The following is a 15965-nucleotide window of genomic DNA, read 5'->3' on the forward strand; positions in this document are numbered from 1 at the left end:
GAGCACGAGGCCTACAGCGGTTCTGACGTCATTTTATGTGCGCCTGTTTGGACATAGAAAAAAAGAAGGACGGACCATTCGCAGACATTTAAAGCAATGGCGCCGAAAGGTTCTTGTTGGTGTGGTGCGGAGGTGGAGTGTTTACTGCAGATTTGGTTCCAAAAACAGTCGGACAAGACTCACAAAAACTCTGAGGTCTATGGAAAGATTTGTAAACATAGCGACACATCGCGATGACGTCAATAAATGCGCGTGACGTGTTACGCCGTGATGATGTATGGGCAGCAAGAAGCAATGCGGCGAGGCCCAGGCAGTTTGAGTACAAACGGGGAAAGGGAGGGGGGGACAAGTACCCTAAATCACTGGGCACGGTACGGATGGACAGTGTGAGTGCGCCCTCATTTTAGCAAAATTCATTTTAATCCAAAACCTAACCCAAGTACTTCCATTTCACAACATTAGGCACGTGTTTAAAACTGCAACTGTTTTACAATTGGACAGTCATTTATCATTTTGGAAGTCTGGGAAGTAGTAAATTAAACTCCGTCCATTTACCCACGAGTTTTACAGAGAGAAACAACAAAATGCTGAGAAAACAACAAAGTAAGACAACCCCGGGTATTATCGCTCAGTCATCTGGAGCACCGGCAGGATATATGGCTTTAATATCTTACCTACAAACTTCGTATACTAAAATAAGCCACATTTTACCCTTATAACAGAAAAAAAACACTGTTGTAGCTATGGGAGAGTTTATGGACACTTTCTGAATCTACCAGATGCGGCCAAGAGTTAAACAGAGAGTATCACAGATACAAGGAGACACTTAATCTGAGGTGAGAAAAGCAACAAGGAGCTTCTGACCAGGAGAGAATGTGACACCTGAAGGAGACGAGGATCTCTTGCTTACGCACGAAGGGCTTTAATCTTGCAGTGCAGCTGGCAGTGACATCACAGTTCACCCACTCACTTAAGAGTGCTGAGAGCAACATGCATCCTGACATTCGCACAATCAACATCAAGACTTTATGCACTGCTAAATTGACAGGGGTGTTTAGTGCTGTTTTAAGTGATGTGTTTTATGTGAAGATACATGGTGTGGTTTTATGTGTGTTTGCAGAGGAGGGTTATTTATAGATAAAACTTGGCACACACACATGCTCACAGACATGAAGTTGCAGCTGTTGGCAGTCTGTCATGGAGAGTGGAAGTGACTCAGAGCATCAGCAAGTCCTGGGGATGGTATCTGAGAGCAGGGTTAGTGCTCCTCCACAAGGACAAACGGGCTCATTACGCTCTCAGGATGAAAGTAGAACACATGGATGAAACTGCTTTGTGAAAATTATTTGGTCTAGTGTCTTTTAGTGAGATCAAAGTATTTTTTATGAAATGACACTGATATAATACAGTATAAATGCACATATAGCAAACACAAATCCCATCGGCTTCCTTTTTGTTATTTTTAGCAATAAAACTATTTATTCAAGACACTTCTGATGACATGCTGTGTTTAGTGTCAATGGTTTTATTTTCAATACCTCCTGTGTTAGATGTTTTTAAAAAGGTTTTAGATACTATAATAATATTAATGATAACAATAATAATAATTATAATAATAATAACAACAACAAGGACACGGCCCATCTGTCGCATCCAAGACAGCCCTCAAACTCTGTTTCTTTCATGGTGCACCATCTGGAGCATTTTCTAAATTTGCCTTTCCCAAGCATAGCTGGATATGACCTCCGAGGCTGTTTGTAGTTTAATGTGACTGCAGATCTGCAGGGACCTGAAACCATTTTGATGGTAGTGGAAGTCTGTACCATCTCTTCTTCAGACTATGGCAAAAGGAGGGTCGCTCATACCTTCTTCCACACAATAATGTCACCGTTTTTGTTTTTGACAGCCTTTGTTAATTGTTAATTTGACCGTCTTCCTTTCCTCTAATCAGGAAGTAAGAAAAATAAGACTCTTCAGGTCGTTTACATTGTTAATGAATGTACAGTTTGACGTAAAAATGGTGACTTTTCATTTTAGAGGGATTTTAAACAGCGTGAGGGTGACAGTCTACCAGTAGAGGTTGCTATGAGCTCATTGTTGAAGCACTGTAATTCTCCACAAGGACAAAAAAGGTCTTTTCACCTCATTGTATTTTTACTCAATATAAACTCAGTATAAACATGCAAACCTTTTTACTAATAAACCTGCAACCAGTCACACTATATATTGAATTACAGCACAGTGATGTGCACTGTATACCATCATTTATCATATTTTATTAAAGAAATTAAATTGAGCCTACTATCTCACCCTGTTTGATTTATCTGCCTGCCTTGTCTAAAATTGCACTCTGAAGAGTCAATTGTAGCCTCTGGGAGGCATTTTCTGACACCGAGTAAAAAACAGCACAGAAAACCCAATAGTTGTCAAAAATGAACGAATAACACTGGATCCATGGGTGCTAAAAGTGATGATTATGTCCATTAAAATGTCGTTAAGCATCTGCTGAATTTTATGAGACTTTGCAAAGCAGTCGTGACAGCAGTGAAACAATGTCATCAGCTGGTTTTCATTCTGTTTCAGCCTCTAAAAAGACGTCCATGCTGCAGGGGAGCCTGTGCATTTCCTCATTCACAGTCTACGCGGGTGATTTGGGCTAAATAGACCGGGTTGCTGACCCCACTAAAGGCAGAGGGTGTCCAAATCTGGAGCAAATGCACCTGTTTCCTGGTGCAGATCAACATCTGCACTGTTGCTGCTGTTTGTTTACTGCTCGTTCTGAAGTTGTTTTATTTGGCCCTCGTTATTATTGCGCATTAATTGTGCAGGAATGCATCTGTGAGGGTCTCTCAAGCTGTTTCTCTGACCTCTGTATGTGATGCTGATTTTTGTTATGCTTGGGCTAATCTTCCACATAATTGGAATCCTGTTGTTGCAATGATCAGATCAACATCCTAGTGTGTAAGAGATATTCCTAACTATCATCTTGATCGCAGCAGTAGCTTATAGTTTATTTTTTGAAATGAGTAAATGAAACAGCTGTAACCAGGATTCAAAAGGATGTTTTTCACTTCTCGTCTGCAAAGTTTGATGGATTTAATGTCTCTTCATTTCCAGGCTAATCAACAATAACATCTGTAACAGTCAAACATATGGCTCTTGACAAATCCTCTGAAATAATGATACTGAAGTACAGTTTTGATCCAACTGAAGAGGGTTCCTGCCTTTTCACAGTGTTGACCTCAACAAAGAAGCCAGCCACGAAAATCTGTCCTGGCCCAGGAAAAGTAAACCACTATATAATCCACTAAAACTTCCTTCCGAAGAGGCTGTATGTTATTGTTTGGCTGTGCCACTTGGCCCTGATAAATAAAGATGGGAAAGACAGTAAATTAAAGCTAGCTCAATACAGGAGTCAGTGAGGGCCGACCACAAGGCTGAGAGGAAACCTTGTCCTCTGCTGGGCCCGACAGGATGACAGAGAGCCCTGCTGGAGCCAGACAGAGTCATTGGAGGATGAGGGTGAACTAAAGGTCCCTGGTTTGGATTTGTGTGACAGGTTTCTTGAAAATGTTTTACATTAGGGAGAGGATGGAAGCAGAAGAGGAAGGAGTATGATAAAAGATACAACAGAAGCTCTTTGGAGTGGCAAGTGTTTACAGTTGTAGAGGCTTCAAATGTCACTGTTTAATGTTAAAGATGTTTTCTGTGTCTCTGATAACCACTAATGTCTGTAAATGACATTAAGAGCGGCTCTGTGAGGCACAGTGGTGCCAGAACCGGCCCACTAAATAACTTGCAATGCATGAAAATTTTGTAAACAATTGCAATTTTTTAATGTTCGTTATTTGTCCATTGGGGGCTGTTTTGTTTAAACTAGAGTAGCAGGCTCAATGCTGGAGACATTATAGGCTAATAGATCCTGTGTGCTCAGATACAGGCTACATAACCTACTGTCAAACCAGGCTACTGTTCATGCAGAAGCTGTTGGTGGAAAATGGAGAAAAGTGGACACAGTGTGCACCACGATCACATTCCTTTAAACCCTGACCAGAATACAGACTGAGTGTGAGACATTGTTTAAATAGCACTTCTTTTTTTTTTTAAAGATATCTATAGAGTTGTTTGAAACCACAAACTAAACTTAGTTTCACACCCATGAGCTAAATGCTAATATTAGTATGCTAACATGCTCACATGACGGTGCGATCATGCTAATGTTTAGAAGGTAAAGTGTCAGTTAAGCCTGGTAGTGTGCTCCTAAAATGAGGACAATTTAGGAAGATTTTCAGATTTCAGAGTTTTGTGATTTGCAGACTTGATCTTTTTTTAGTGATATTGAATGTGTAGTGATACATCTGGCCTACTTGTTTTGAGACAGGGTCTTGTTACCAGATATCTTATAAAAACATGTTGCTTTTGGCTTGCATGGCGTCAGTCAGCAATCACACTTCATTACTCGTGACCGCAGCAGCCTCAGGAGCAATAATTGGCCACACACTTCTCACCCGTTACATCAACTTTTTATAATGTTACCAACACTGAGCTGTGAAATCAAAAGCCCAAAATATCACTCGCAAGTTCATTCTTCTATTTCTTTATCCAACTTATCATACTCATTAATATTCACACTGGTTTCCCGTGTTTTTTTTTTGCTAATTTTCCAACATTTCACAGGATTAGACACAAAAATAACACTTCATTTTCTGAATTACACAAAGAAGCAAACACTCTTTAGCTTCAGCTTCTCATGATGTCTTAACGTGATTTAAAGTCTCTCTGGGATCCATATTAGCGGACTCGGCTTTCACTAACGTCGGAAAGAGAAAAATCCAATCTTTTTTTCATCCAGCTAAGATGCCTTCGTGCTATTATCAGTTTGAACGGCTCTCGCTGGGACCTGCAGCCTTTCTCTGCCTCACACCCTCTGTATACTCCAAGTGTCATTCTCACTCCCACAGACCATCAATCATATCACACTCCTTTTGAGTTTTTCTAGATGAGGGAGTCCCACACCTAAACTCACATTCATAGTCCTATTCTACTATTTATTTTGCTAAACCACAGGAGTTTGTACTCAAACCAGTATTGTTTTATCCAAAATGGCTTTTCTCCCAACAGTCGGACTGCATATCTCTTACTATGATAACCAATATGTGCAAATGGCAACCATTATTGTTATAAAAGCCTATAAACTTACTGATAAAAGTTAGCCTTTGGTCGTCTCAAGTCATCAGATTGCTGAACATTTGGAAATGTCTAAAATAAATTAACTTGTCATGGATGCTTTCTCAATTTGGTACAATACTGATACGCGTATACGAAGGAAATGGGGGATTCTTTCCATGTATAACAGTTCTGCAGAGACCACACAGTTGGTTTGAGAATACAGAGTATATTGCAGTGAAAAGGGGAAGACTTAGAGTTGCACACATTGGTGTCGGCTTCAATATAATGATTTCAGGGTGACTTGCATCTGCTGAATTAACTTCTTTCCCCAGTGCTTTTTAAAATGTTTGCTTTATCCATAGTCGATTGTCTGCCAGTTATGTGGTTAAACAGACGATTTCTTTGGTTGCTGATGTCGGGGATTGCCCCGCAACATGAAAACATTTAAGACCCGGTCGTTAATTTAAACAAAGGCACAATGATGTCACTGTCGCAGAAAGCCAAAACACGGGGCTTTTCTTCTTCCCTCACAAGGCTGTGGGACTCACAGCTATGTATCAAGCTAAAGGCACTTCCAAAAAAGACTGAAGACAGCAGTCGGTCTGTGAAGTCTTTACTGGAGGCAAATGTGAGACCAAAAAACCTAATTACCAAGGATTATTTTAAAGGTTCCTTGGTAATAAGAAGGATATTCCACAGTCCACAACAGTGAAATAAATAAAGTAAAATACATAGCAAAGGAATGAACTGTTACTTTGAATGCAATAGGTATTTTCAATGTAATTCTGTTGCTATGCAGCAGGTCAGTTGTAAACATAAACATTCTCAATCTCAGTGTGAGACAGTTTAGTTCTTGTTGCAGTGTATGTGATTGACATCAGCTGACAGGAAGTCGACAAGGACCCGTCCGATGTCAGTGAAACTACAACTACCGTGGAACGACTAGCAACAGAATGTTCAACTGAAACCAACTGCTAGTAGCAATTGACTGACGGGACTTTTGATAATAAGGTGGACAGCAAGGGATGCAAATACTTAAAAGTATTCGCAAGCCTGACAAGGACCTTTTTAGTCTGCAGTGTTGACGAGAACCTATTTTTACACAGACATCAACTGGCATAATTATTAAGTTAATTACGCCTGTGAATGTTCTCATTTGACCAGATCATCGTTATCCCTAAAGATATTTAGGTCAAAAGCGAGTTGCTTTTGACCTAAATATCTTCGGGGTTAAGTTAATTACATATTCATCTCGCCTCGAACAGGTCTCTATGCGGACTTTTCCAATCACACCTTTGACATAGTGAGTGTAATGCCTTAATTTACTGTAGATGTCAGGTTGAACTGGGAAGCATGTCTCCACCAATACCATGATGATGACCAATTAAAACTAAAACAACACTAAAGGTGTAGTCTGTGTCTATATTTTAGTTCTCCTTAAATATTCCCCTCTGATATTATTGAGTATTATTGTGTTCCTTGCTTTATTATTTACATCTGACTTGATTTACAATAAAATTAGTTTTATAATTTAAAGAGAAAGATGATTATATTAGCTGTTGGACTGCACTGTTTGAATTTAATTTTTCATGGTTCACTCATAATAATATATACAATTATGTGACTTATCTGCTTAAGACCAACAATATAAATTGTAATAAAATAATGATTTACGCTGGTGCAAATATATTTGTACTGTGTTAATAACATTCTAAAGGCATTTTATGATTAAATGTGATATAAAGGACACATGTTCTATTTTTGCTTTCACTTCCTTTATCCTCAATGTTTTTATTCATCTCCATGTGTGCAGGTGGTCTCTTTGGGGGATTCAATGGGCCAGAGTGTTCATACTGCAGGTTCTGTACTCAAATGTCATATCTGATTTGGTTGAGGTCCAAACGCTGTCCATCTGCATGCAGCTCAGACCCTCAGGGAGTCCCATCGCCTTGCCAAGTCCTCAGCTCTTCCTCAGTTAACAGGAAAGGATCCACTTTCAGCAAAGCAGCCTGGCTGTGGATGTAAGGAGCTGGTCGTGTGTGCGTGTGTGTGTGTGTGTGTGTGTGTGTGTGTGTGTGTGTGTGTGTGTGTGTGTGTGTGTGTGTGTGTGTGCGTGTGCATGTGCGTACGTGAGTATGTGGAGATGACAAGTGAAATGCCACTTTGCTTTGACACCCTGTACGTCCACTGGTGACAAAACTTCCCTCCACTTTAGAAGTGGTTCTCGGTAGCTCCTGTGCTCGCACCAACAAAGGACAGAGCTAAAGACCCACATAGGTGTTTGCCAGCGTGTGCGGACTCTCTTCACACTCCACTGCTCCAGACTCTCTATAGAAACACATTCCAGCAGAGGTGTTGGGTCAGTGCGGCCGCTGAAGGACACGCGGTGGTTTGCAGGCTGCAGTCATTTGTTTAACCTCTGATTAGGCTCAGGAATGTCAACTATGAGGAGACACTACATGTCCCGACAGCATCGTTTGTCACTTTGGCAATCTGTCATTGCCACAAGCAAGCAAGCAAGCAAGCAAGCAAGCCACCACTTGAGACAATAGCAACTCCACTGCCTGGGCAGAGAGGGAGTTTAATGTTTGAACCATCTGGTTTAGTCCAGAAAAAGGCGAAAGAAAGCATGTTTATCAATGCGATTTATCTCATATCTTTCTGTGTAATAAGCTTGCTCTGCATGACATACACTATAGAATTTGTATCTGAAGATTTAAATTAATCTGGATGATATGATCATGATGGGAAGCTTTTTTTCTTTTCGTTTTTAAACATGTCTTCTTCAAGAAAGACGTAACTATGGGCATCATTTTGGAACCCTGACCCCTTTAAACCTCTGTCTATCATCACATCAGTTTGGCACACAAAGTGCAGCCGAAACACAGATTGAAAACATTTTCTCTTTTATTTAATCTAGCAACACAACACTGACCACATGTTACAAATGATGTTTAAATAAATCTGCAAATCTGGAATTGAATGAGGTAAAAGCAGAGTTATCAAAGGCACATTTCTCCAGGGTTATTATCTTAACTTCTATGTTTTATGCTCAACTTCAAAACACCATTGTACTCCTGGCAGAGTAAAAACAGAAACAGAGAAGAGCTTTCCTCAGGAAAGCTGCTTCATGTACATACATATTAAATTATAACATTTTAGTATGCTAATAAACATGTCAATTGTAGTTTTACAAGTTCCAGATACGCTTTATCTTCTCGCCACATGTACCTTTAGTAAATACTCCACAGTAGATTCTGTTGTTATAAAGCTGGAAGTTATGAAATACTGTATGTGTTCACACGGATCATTTGGTGGGATTATTAATTTCATGCTTCACATCCAACTTCTTGTTTTTTCTACAGACGCTTTGATGAGAAACAGAAACTGGCTGGATTCTGAGGCTGTGTCATGGTGATATCTGTGAAGAACATTTGGGATGTTACTTTATTTAATGTTATTAATGATCTGCTCTTTGTCTTAAGAGGTTGGGACCAATCTTAAAGTTGGAAATAAGATTCAGTAATATGACCTACGACCTTCGTGAGCTTTAAACACTTGGGACACCAGCTTAATATAAGCATTTACTGTACATCTTTGTGGATATGGAAGCATCATGACGTGGTGTTTCATCATCATTACACTCGTGAATATACTGCATATACCTGTGTATTTTTGAAAATACACATTAGCCTACTTATTGCATTATGTACACGTGTATTCTATTCCTCGATGTGCACTCAGCTATAATTGTTATATATCACCAATTTGCATCTGTATTACTTTCCTTGTTATTTATATTCAGCAGAAGTAAGGTGATCGCTCCCAATCTGAACCTTGGCAGGTATGAGTCGTTTCTCAGCCAACAACGAAAAGCAAATGGATCTCAGTCCAGAATCTAATCCAATAATAGCCTCAAATGTTGAACTCTAAAAATAATCACACTCTGTCAAGACAGTGTTAGTGTGGAATTGCCAGCAAGTGACCCTTATAACTATTACACAACAACTCATCACGTGAATTTCAAGCTCACCTTAAAAGTGAGCGTGTGTTTTATACATAATGCAGACAGAAATTCAGAATACAATTGTACAGTACAAAAGGCAATTTCATCTCACTTTGGATATTGTATACAGCTGAGATAACAAAAATGATACTAAAAAACACAATATATAATACAATCTTAATATTTATGGGCTGCGTTCTGTGAGCAACAATAATAATAAAAAAAAGCAATATCTCTCATTCTCAGTCTCCTTAGAACGTTCCAGATAAGGTCTGTCCTGCAGTTTAAGAGTCAGTGCTGCCTGCGATAGCTGCTTTCCATTCAGAAGAGTTCATGTCCTCCATATTATTACAACGCAGGTCCCCAGGAAATTGGAAAAACTGTGGCTTGACATCATGCTTGATTTTTCATACAAGCGGACCTTATAGCATGCTCAAAATGTGCACAGGTGTGAGATAACACACACTCCTTAAATTAAGTCAAGTTTGTGAACGTGATTGGGAACAGAAGTCAGTTCAGGTGAATCGTGTCTCCTTTCCTCCTCGTGGCTGCTTTTCAGTTCATTGAGGGAAAAGGTTATGAGGCAACAGCAGCACAGAAATAGCCGTCGCTCTGGGGATGAACCAGGTTGAATAAAAAAACAAAAACGACCCATTGGGTGACTCCCGTGGCCAGCGAAATGAGATGAGACAAGAGGTTAAAATAGGAAGCGTCCCTCTAATGTGCTACATAGCCGTTTGAAAGTTAAAAGTTCAAAAGACTAGGAGAAGTCCAGGGGGCGGATCATCATGGTTGTGGCTCGTAGGGAGTAGCTGGGACCCTTGAAGTAGTGCCACTTGATACCGTTCAACTTCCCTACGTGTTGTCCTTGGGTGAAGTACATGCCGTTAAGGTTGGATGGGCCGCAGGCATCAAACCACCAACCTACGTAGAGAATCAGGAAAAGAATAAAACATTGGTAGAAAAAATAAGCCTTTAAGTATTTTCTGTTTTGTCAAGGTGTTTAAAGCCACCCCAAGCATAAGATTTGTCCTTGGTAGGCTGAAAGTTTCCATGATCGTGGCAATGGTTTCGACACCAGTGCGCTGCTATCTGCTGAGCGTGTTACTGTCACTGGGTTCACTGGCATGCCAGTACCTGCTGCTCAACATTTTCAGTACCTCTTTCTATTTAAAGCAAAGAGTGCATGTGCACGGCCTCCAGTGGGACATCAGAGTAGTCGATGGCATGGGAAACTTTTATTCTACTCCCAAGGTGACACATATCAAAACTATATCTGTATAGATGATGGTTATTTTTATAATTGAAGACGCACACTGACTTTCTTTCTTTTGTAGAATTAGAAGGGTTTACAAGAATGGTTAGGACCTCTATACTTAGTCAACCGTTTCTCCCTCTATTCTTTGCTCTGCTGCCTTAGCATTGAAGCAGTTAAGACTCAAAATATGAAGAAGCAGCTTTTATGGAGCAAATCTGTGGAACGACCTGCCCATAAATATTCTTAAGACGCACCTTTTTAATCTTCTGTAAGCAGTCTGTGTCTTTTATTGAATCTTACTGAAAGTCTATTTCTATGAAATCTTAATTGCCACCTTGGAAAGGGTGTCTAAATGTGTTTTAAAATAAATAATTTTATGTAAATGCATGTACGAAAGGTGATTTACAAAAACAGTGTTGCTATATTATTACTAGTACTCTTATATATTTCGGCAGAGCAAGATTTACTGTCAATTCCATCAATTCCATCCTTGTAATCTGTCATTGAAATCTCAGTTCTGAGCTAATGAACAAGTCCTTCGCTGATACAGTCAGATATAGAACATATGCGAGGCATGGCATGTGTCAGTCACACAGAGACAAATGGCAGCCCCTCCCCTCTCTGTCAGACCACTATGGCCCACAGCATGACATTTCACAAGACCTGCTGTCAGGAGCAATGTTCTGCCCTCGTTGCTGGCGTGGATCATACACATATAAATTTCACATTGATTGCTGCTTCATCATAAGACACGTACACAGCATTGCATCGAAACTGGTGGCCGTTACACTTCCACAGCTGCTTATAATTTCAGGATGCTGGTGCCAGTGGATATCGAATATGAAATTGCACTTGCTCTGCTATAATTTTTTTTTAAAGATTTTCAATATAGTCCTCGAGCTGTGAAGCTCTTTTAGAGGAGGCACTGCACCTGCCATCTTTGTAGAAGAACCAAAGTTGTAAAAGCTTAAAGGCGCTGTAGTCAATGAATCCGTCCGTCCGTACGTGACGAATTAGGATGTGAACGGGATGATTCGCCAGGTGGTTTAAGATGCATGTTTTAATATGCAATACATTTGACATGTCAACTTAAAAGGTGATAATAGAGTATGTCAATGTTGAGCTTGCAGCTTCTGGGCCCAGAATACATTAAAGCGGCTTTAAACAGTAAAGAGAAAGTGTGCGAGCCACTTAATCACATACAAGGGGCTAGGGTTCACACTATATAGTTCATGACGCGAGCTACAGTTTGAATGAAAAGTAAAAAGACAGTGGACACTACCAGCAGAAAAGGAGGGGGTTTAGTGATAGCATGTCACAAAGCGTGTCTTGTGAAATCTGCTGTGTTATTTGATTAAGACAATGTTTTTCCTCTTAAACCATGCAGCAGAATACAGCGAATGTCTCCAACTCGCCATCCCTCACTTGTTGATAAACTGCAGACCACCAACCGCCGTAACACACATAAACATTCAGAGAGCACAGCAGTAATCCTTTGGGATTTATCATCAGTATCCTCTCTGTTTCCAGGCCAGAGATTTTTAAAGACTTGTAAAAACAGTGGGGATGTCTTCTTCAAAAAAAAAACGGTCTCAGCTAGTGCAGTTTGTTCTCTTGATAGAGGGATCCCTTACTACCTCCTACTATCAGTGGTGTATCCCAACTGTGTGTTCTGGTGCTGTGCAAATATAAACACTGCTGTACAGTATGTGTGTGTGTGCGCGCACTATATCCTCCTCTGTATTCTTAACACGGCATGCTGCACTTGTCTTCATAAATGTAGCAGAGAAGTATTTTCCTCTTGTATATACCAGACACTTGCGTCATGTGATGTGAGCCTTACTCTTTATAATGCAGGGAATAAATCAAATGCTATGCTGTATATACTGTGGCACAGTGCTGGGTTCGGACCAGCCTTGACTCACGCCTATCCTTTGTGGCTGGCCGTAGGCAGGCTATGAATCAAGCAGAGTAGGGGTGTTGATTAGTGATCAGATGCCAGTTCCTTTTAACCCACTGCATTTACGATGACCTAAGAGGTAACGCTGATCTTAAATCTGCGCTTAGAAATGCTTGATTAGTACCAGGTCAGGACTTCACGGCAATAGAGCTGCAATGAGGTGACAGTGAGGGTCACTGGGCTCCACTTACACAGCAGGGGAAGCAGTCATTTTAAATCTGTCTGACACTTGGTGCCGCGCCCAGGGATTTTTTATAATGCGCTCGTTTCCAACCACAGTGCAACTGGGAGGGGATGCAGAACATATACCTAATAGGTGCAGATAGATGTAGAAGTGGCCATGTTAGCCCAGTGCATGTCTTGCATGAGCAGATTGTGATCATAATGACCTGAACTAATGACTGGGCAATGAACATTGTGAGGTTGGTCATAAAGCTAATCAGAGAAAATTGCTTTCAGAATGGTTACATCAGGCTATTGTTTCTCGTAAATGAAATTCTGTATTGTTTGGCTGGTGCCATATAGACACTAATGCATAAAGGATCATTCCCGTATAGTTTTACTATGGATTTTCCGTTTTTTCCTTCTCAATGCCGATTCTGATACCTGAACTTACGTAGATCAGATAATGGTGCGTAACAAAAGTAGATTATATACAGTATATATATATATATTTTCTAAATTTTATTAACACTTGTATACTACTAACCCTGTATGGAAGTGGTATGGTTACTATCATTGTTGCATGGCCTGGCTCATGTGACCCTTTCTATATCATGAACAAATACATACAGAGAAGAATTTTAAGCATCTTTTAGGTCATTGTTTTTTTCAGCTTTTGACTTAACTGTTATCTCATAAGCATTGCTTCTAGTAGCAGTAGTCACCAGATTACAGTGAAAAGGCTTTGATAGTACTTCACCTAACCAGCTCCAAACAGTGGGTAAAGTTACAGCATGGCTGGTGAACATAGTGGACAAAGGGGAAATTATGTATGGCTATATGAATGTATGGCTATCCTCGTTGAAATGCACTGTCTGCCTGCACTTACCACCCGTGAGCATGAGGGCACACTTGCACATGCAGTTGTCATTGTCCATGTCCTTGGTGCTGAAGTCTGCTCCGTGGATTACTAGACTGCTCTGTCTGCCTGCAGTCCCACTGTGACTTTTCAGGAACAGCCTGAAAGACATGATGAGGAGGAGGGTGAGGTGGGAGTCAGGACATGAAAACACATCAGGGGGAGAGGAGCATGGTGGAGTGAACAGTGTAAGCAATAAAGACAGCGAGAAGACATAACAAGCTGCAAGAAATGTCTCCTGAGAGAAATGTATTTTTTGTTGTGATTGGGTACATGTAGAACACCTGGAACAACATTAATGGGACGGAGAGAAGATAAAATAAAGATTGAAAGAAAGAGAGTGCATATGAAAGACTAACAGATGGAAAGGGAGAGGGACAGAAAGGGGAAAGGAACTGTGTGGTGGTAAGGAACGTCTAGGAGTCACATTTCCATCTGCAGGGCCACAGTACGTTAATTTACCCCACAAATACGGACCTTTAACAGCTATACACAGTAAAAGAGCAATAAGCAACCTGTTTAACCTATCATCCATCCAGAGCAGGTAGGCCATACTCTCAATCCAAGTGTGCAATATTTCTCCTCGTTTTGTCTTCCTGTGTTTAAGTTCACAGTCTCTGCTGTTCTTCCTCTCGCAAATTCCTTTTATGAAATCATACACACTAGTGACACTACTATATTTTAGCTGCCAGTCCATATACATTTTATCCTAGGCCCAATTTAAAGGATGTCAGAAGGATGTCGGCACGTAATAACTTTAGAGTGCATCCTGTGCAGAACCTGCAATAAGTTAGTCCTTGTAGGGGCTGCTAAGAATAAGACAGTGGTGTATGAGGCTGGTGCATCATACTGAGCTGCTATTTCTTCATGATTATCTTTCTATTATTTACCAAATGAAATCCCATTATCCCATTATGCCAGCAGACTGAGAGGTAGCAACATTGTTAAAGCTTTAAATCAGAGAAAAGAGACTAAAAAAAGCTTTTGTTAATAAAGTTTCTCAATAAAGTTACTATATGCAGTGCTATTGCCTCTTATTGTTTAAGGTTACGCTACCCAGTTCCTTTTCTACTCCAAAAAATGTGTGTGCACGTACTGCAAAGTGCATAACTTTCTGGGCACATATGTTCTCTGCATCTCACTTACAATGAAAAAGTCACAAACTATTACATCATAGATTAAAAAGTGAGCGATATACAATATCATAAAAAGCTGCTGAGCATCACCTGGCAACTATCCATTCAATATAAGAGTCAATGAGATCAATTGGCTAATAGGGGTGGGAAAAAAGAATAAAGAAAAATGAAGAATATGGGACCGATAAGTGGTCACTCCCAAGCTGAATTCCTTTACAAAGTCGGCACTCAACATCCAAATTGAAAACTAATATGCAGCTTGGAAGCAGATTTCTCCAGGGTGTGTCCCACTGTGAACTCACTCGAGGTGTGAATTGGAACTGCTGCATGCGGATCTGACAATTCCTTCATTCCTTTGACAGCTCCACCATTACCAGCATATGCCTCCCCCTAACCTGCTGCATCATATCCGTGCCTTTTTTCTTTTGATGTGTTTGTTCCTCTCACGCCCTCTCAGTTTCACATTTTCCCAGTAGGAGAGATTGCACATCAAAACTGCGGGACTGCAGCAGCCAGCCAGTGAGGTCTCTATTATTCAGGACTGTTCACTCTAAGTGAAAGCAATTTTTCCCGAGTTCTTTCTCAATAGGGAACATAGGCGTGACGTGAACCTTGCACCCAGTTTTTCCGATGAGAAAGTCACAAATACAAAAATATGTTACATTTTTGGGAGAGCACTTAAAATGCAGGTCCAGCCTTTGTGAAGCTTGGAGCTCGGAGGCATCAGCTTGAATACCTCAAAGAAAGAGACTTCAAGACTCCCCAGGAAAGAAAGTCATTTAAACGTGAAAGACTTCTGTATTTGGACAGCTGTGTAAATGGCTGATTTGTACAGCAGAGTAAAAAGTGTGACTGCGGGTCACGGTGGGGAATTCACTAAGTCACTAAACCAATATGTGTAATCCTACAATGTAAGGGTGCGTCATGTGTCTAATCAGTGGCACCAAACGACCACTGGATAAGGCAAGTTTGGATAAGGGCCTGTGAGTATATTATAAGAACTTGGGGTGTGGGTATAAATGTGCAGGTTCCTGTGTGTGTGTGTGTGTGTGTGTGTGTGTGTGTGTGTGTGTGTGTGTGTGCGTGCGCGTGCGTGTGTGTGTGTGTGTGGGTGGGTGTCTGAACGGTATGTCATCTTTGACACATGCTGAAGTATTAACCGGTGTCCACAAGGAAACAGATGTCTCAGGAGATGCGTTCCAGTCCTGAGTAAACTCACAGCGCAGCACACTGCCTCACTTATGGGTAACATGACTTCCATCAGCTAATTCCTGATTCTGAGGAATAAAACATGCAATGTCAAGGATGAGGTCTGCTACCACTCTGATAAAGAACAGACTTTGTTGCACGTTGAC

At 40.6% G+C, this 15965-nt stretch overlaps 1 protein-coding gene across 1 annotated transcript in view; it reads right to left on the bottom strand.

Annotated features, from left to right (window-relative positions):
* Positions 1 to 8162: 8162 nt before the first annotated feature.
* The window catches only part of angpt1 (angiopoietin 1), a 51785-nt gene continuing 43982 nt past the window's right edge, over positions 8163 to 15965 (bottom strand). The window contains exons 8-9 of the mRNA XM_083925826.1: positions 13445 to 13575; positions 8163 to 10099 (exon numbers count right to left, since the gene is read on the bottom strand). Coding sequence (XP_083781952.1) covers positions 9936 to 10099; positions 13445 to 13575 — 295 coding nt within the window. The 3' untranslated portion in view covers positions 8163 to 9935. The remainder of the gene's footprint in view (positions 10100 to 13444; positions 13576 to 15965) is intronic.

Source organism: Echiichthys vipera (assembly GCF_963691815.1).
Source record: "Echiichthys vipera genome assembly, chromosome: 13".
NCBI lineage: Eukaryota > Metazoa > Chordata > Actinopteri > Perciformes > Trachinidae > Echiichthys > Echiichthys vipera.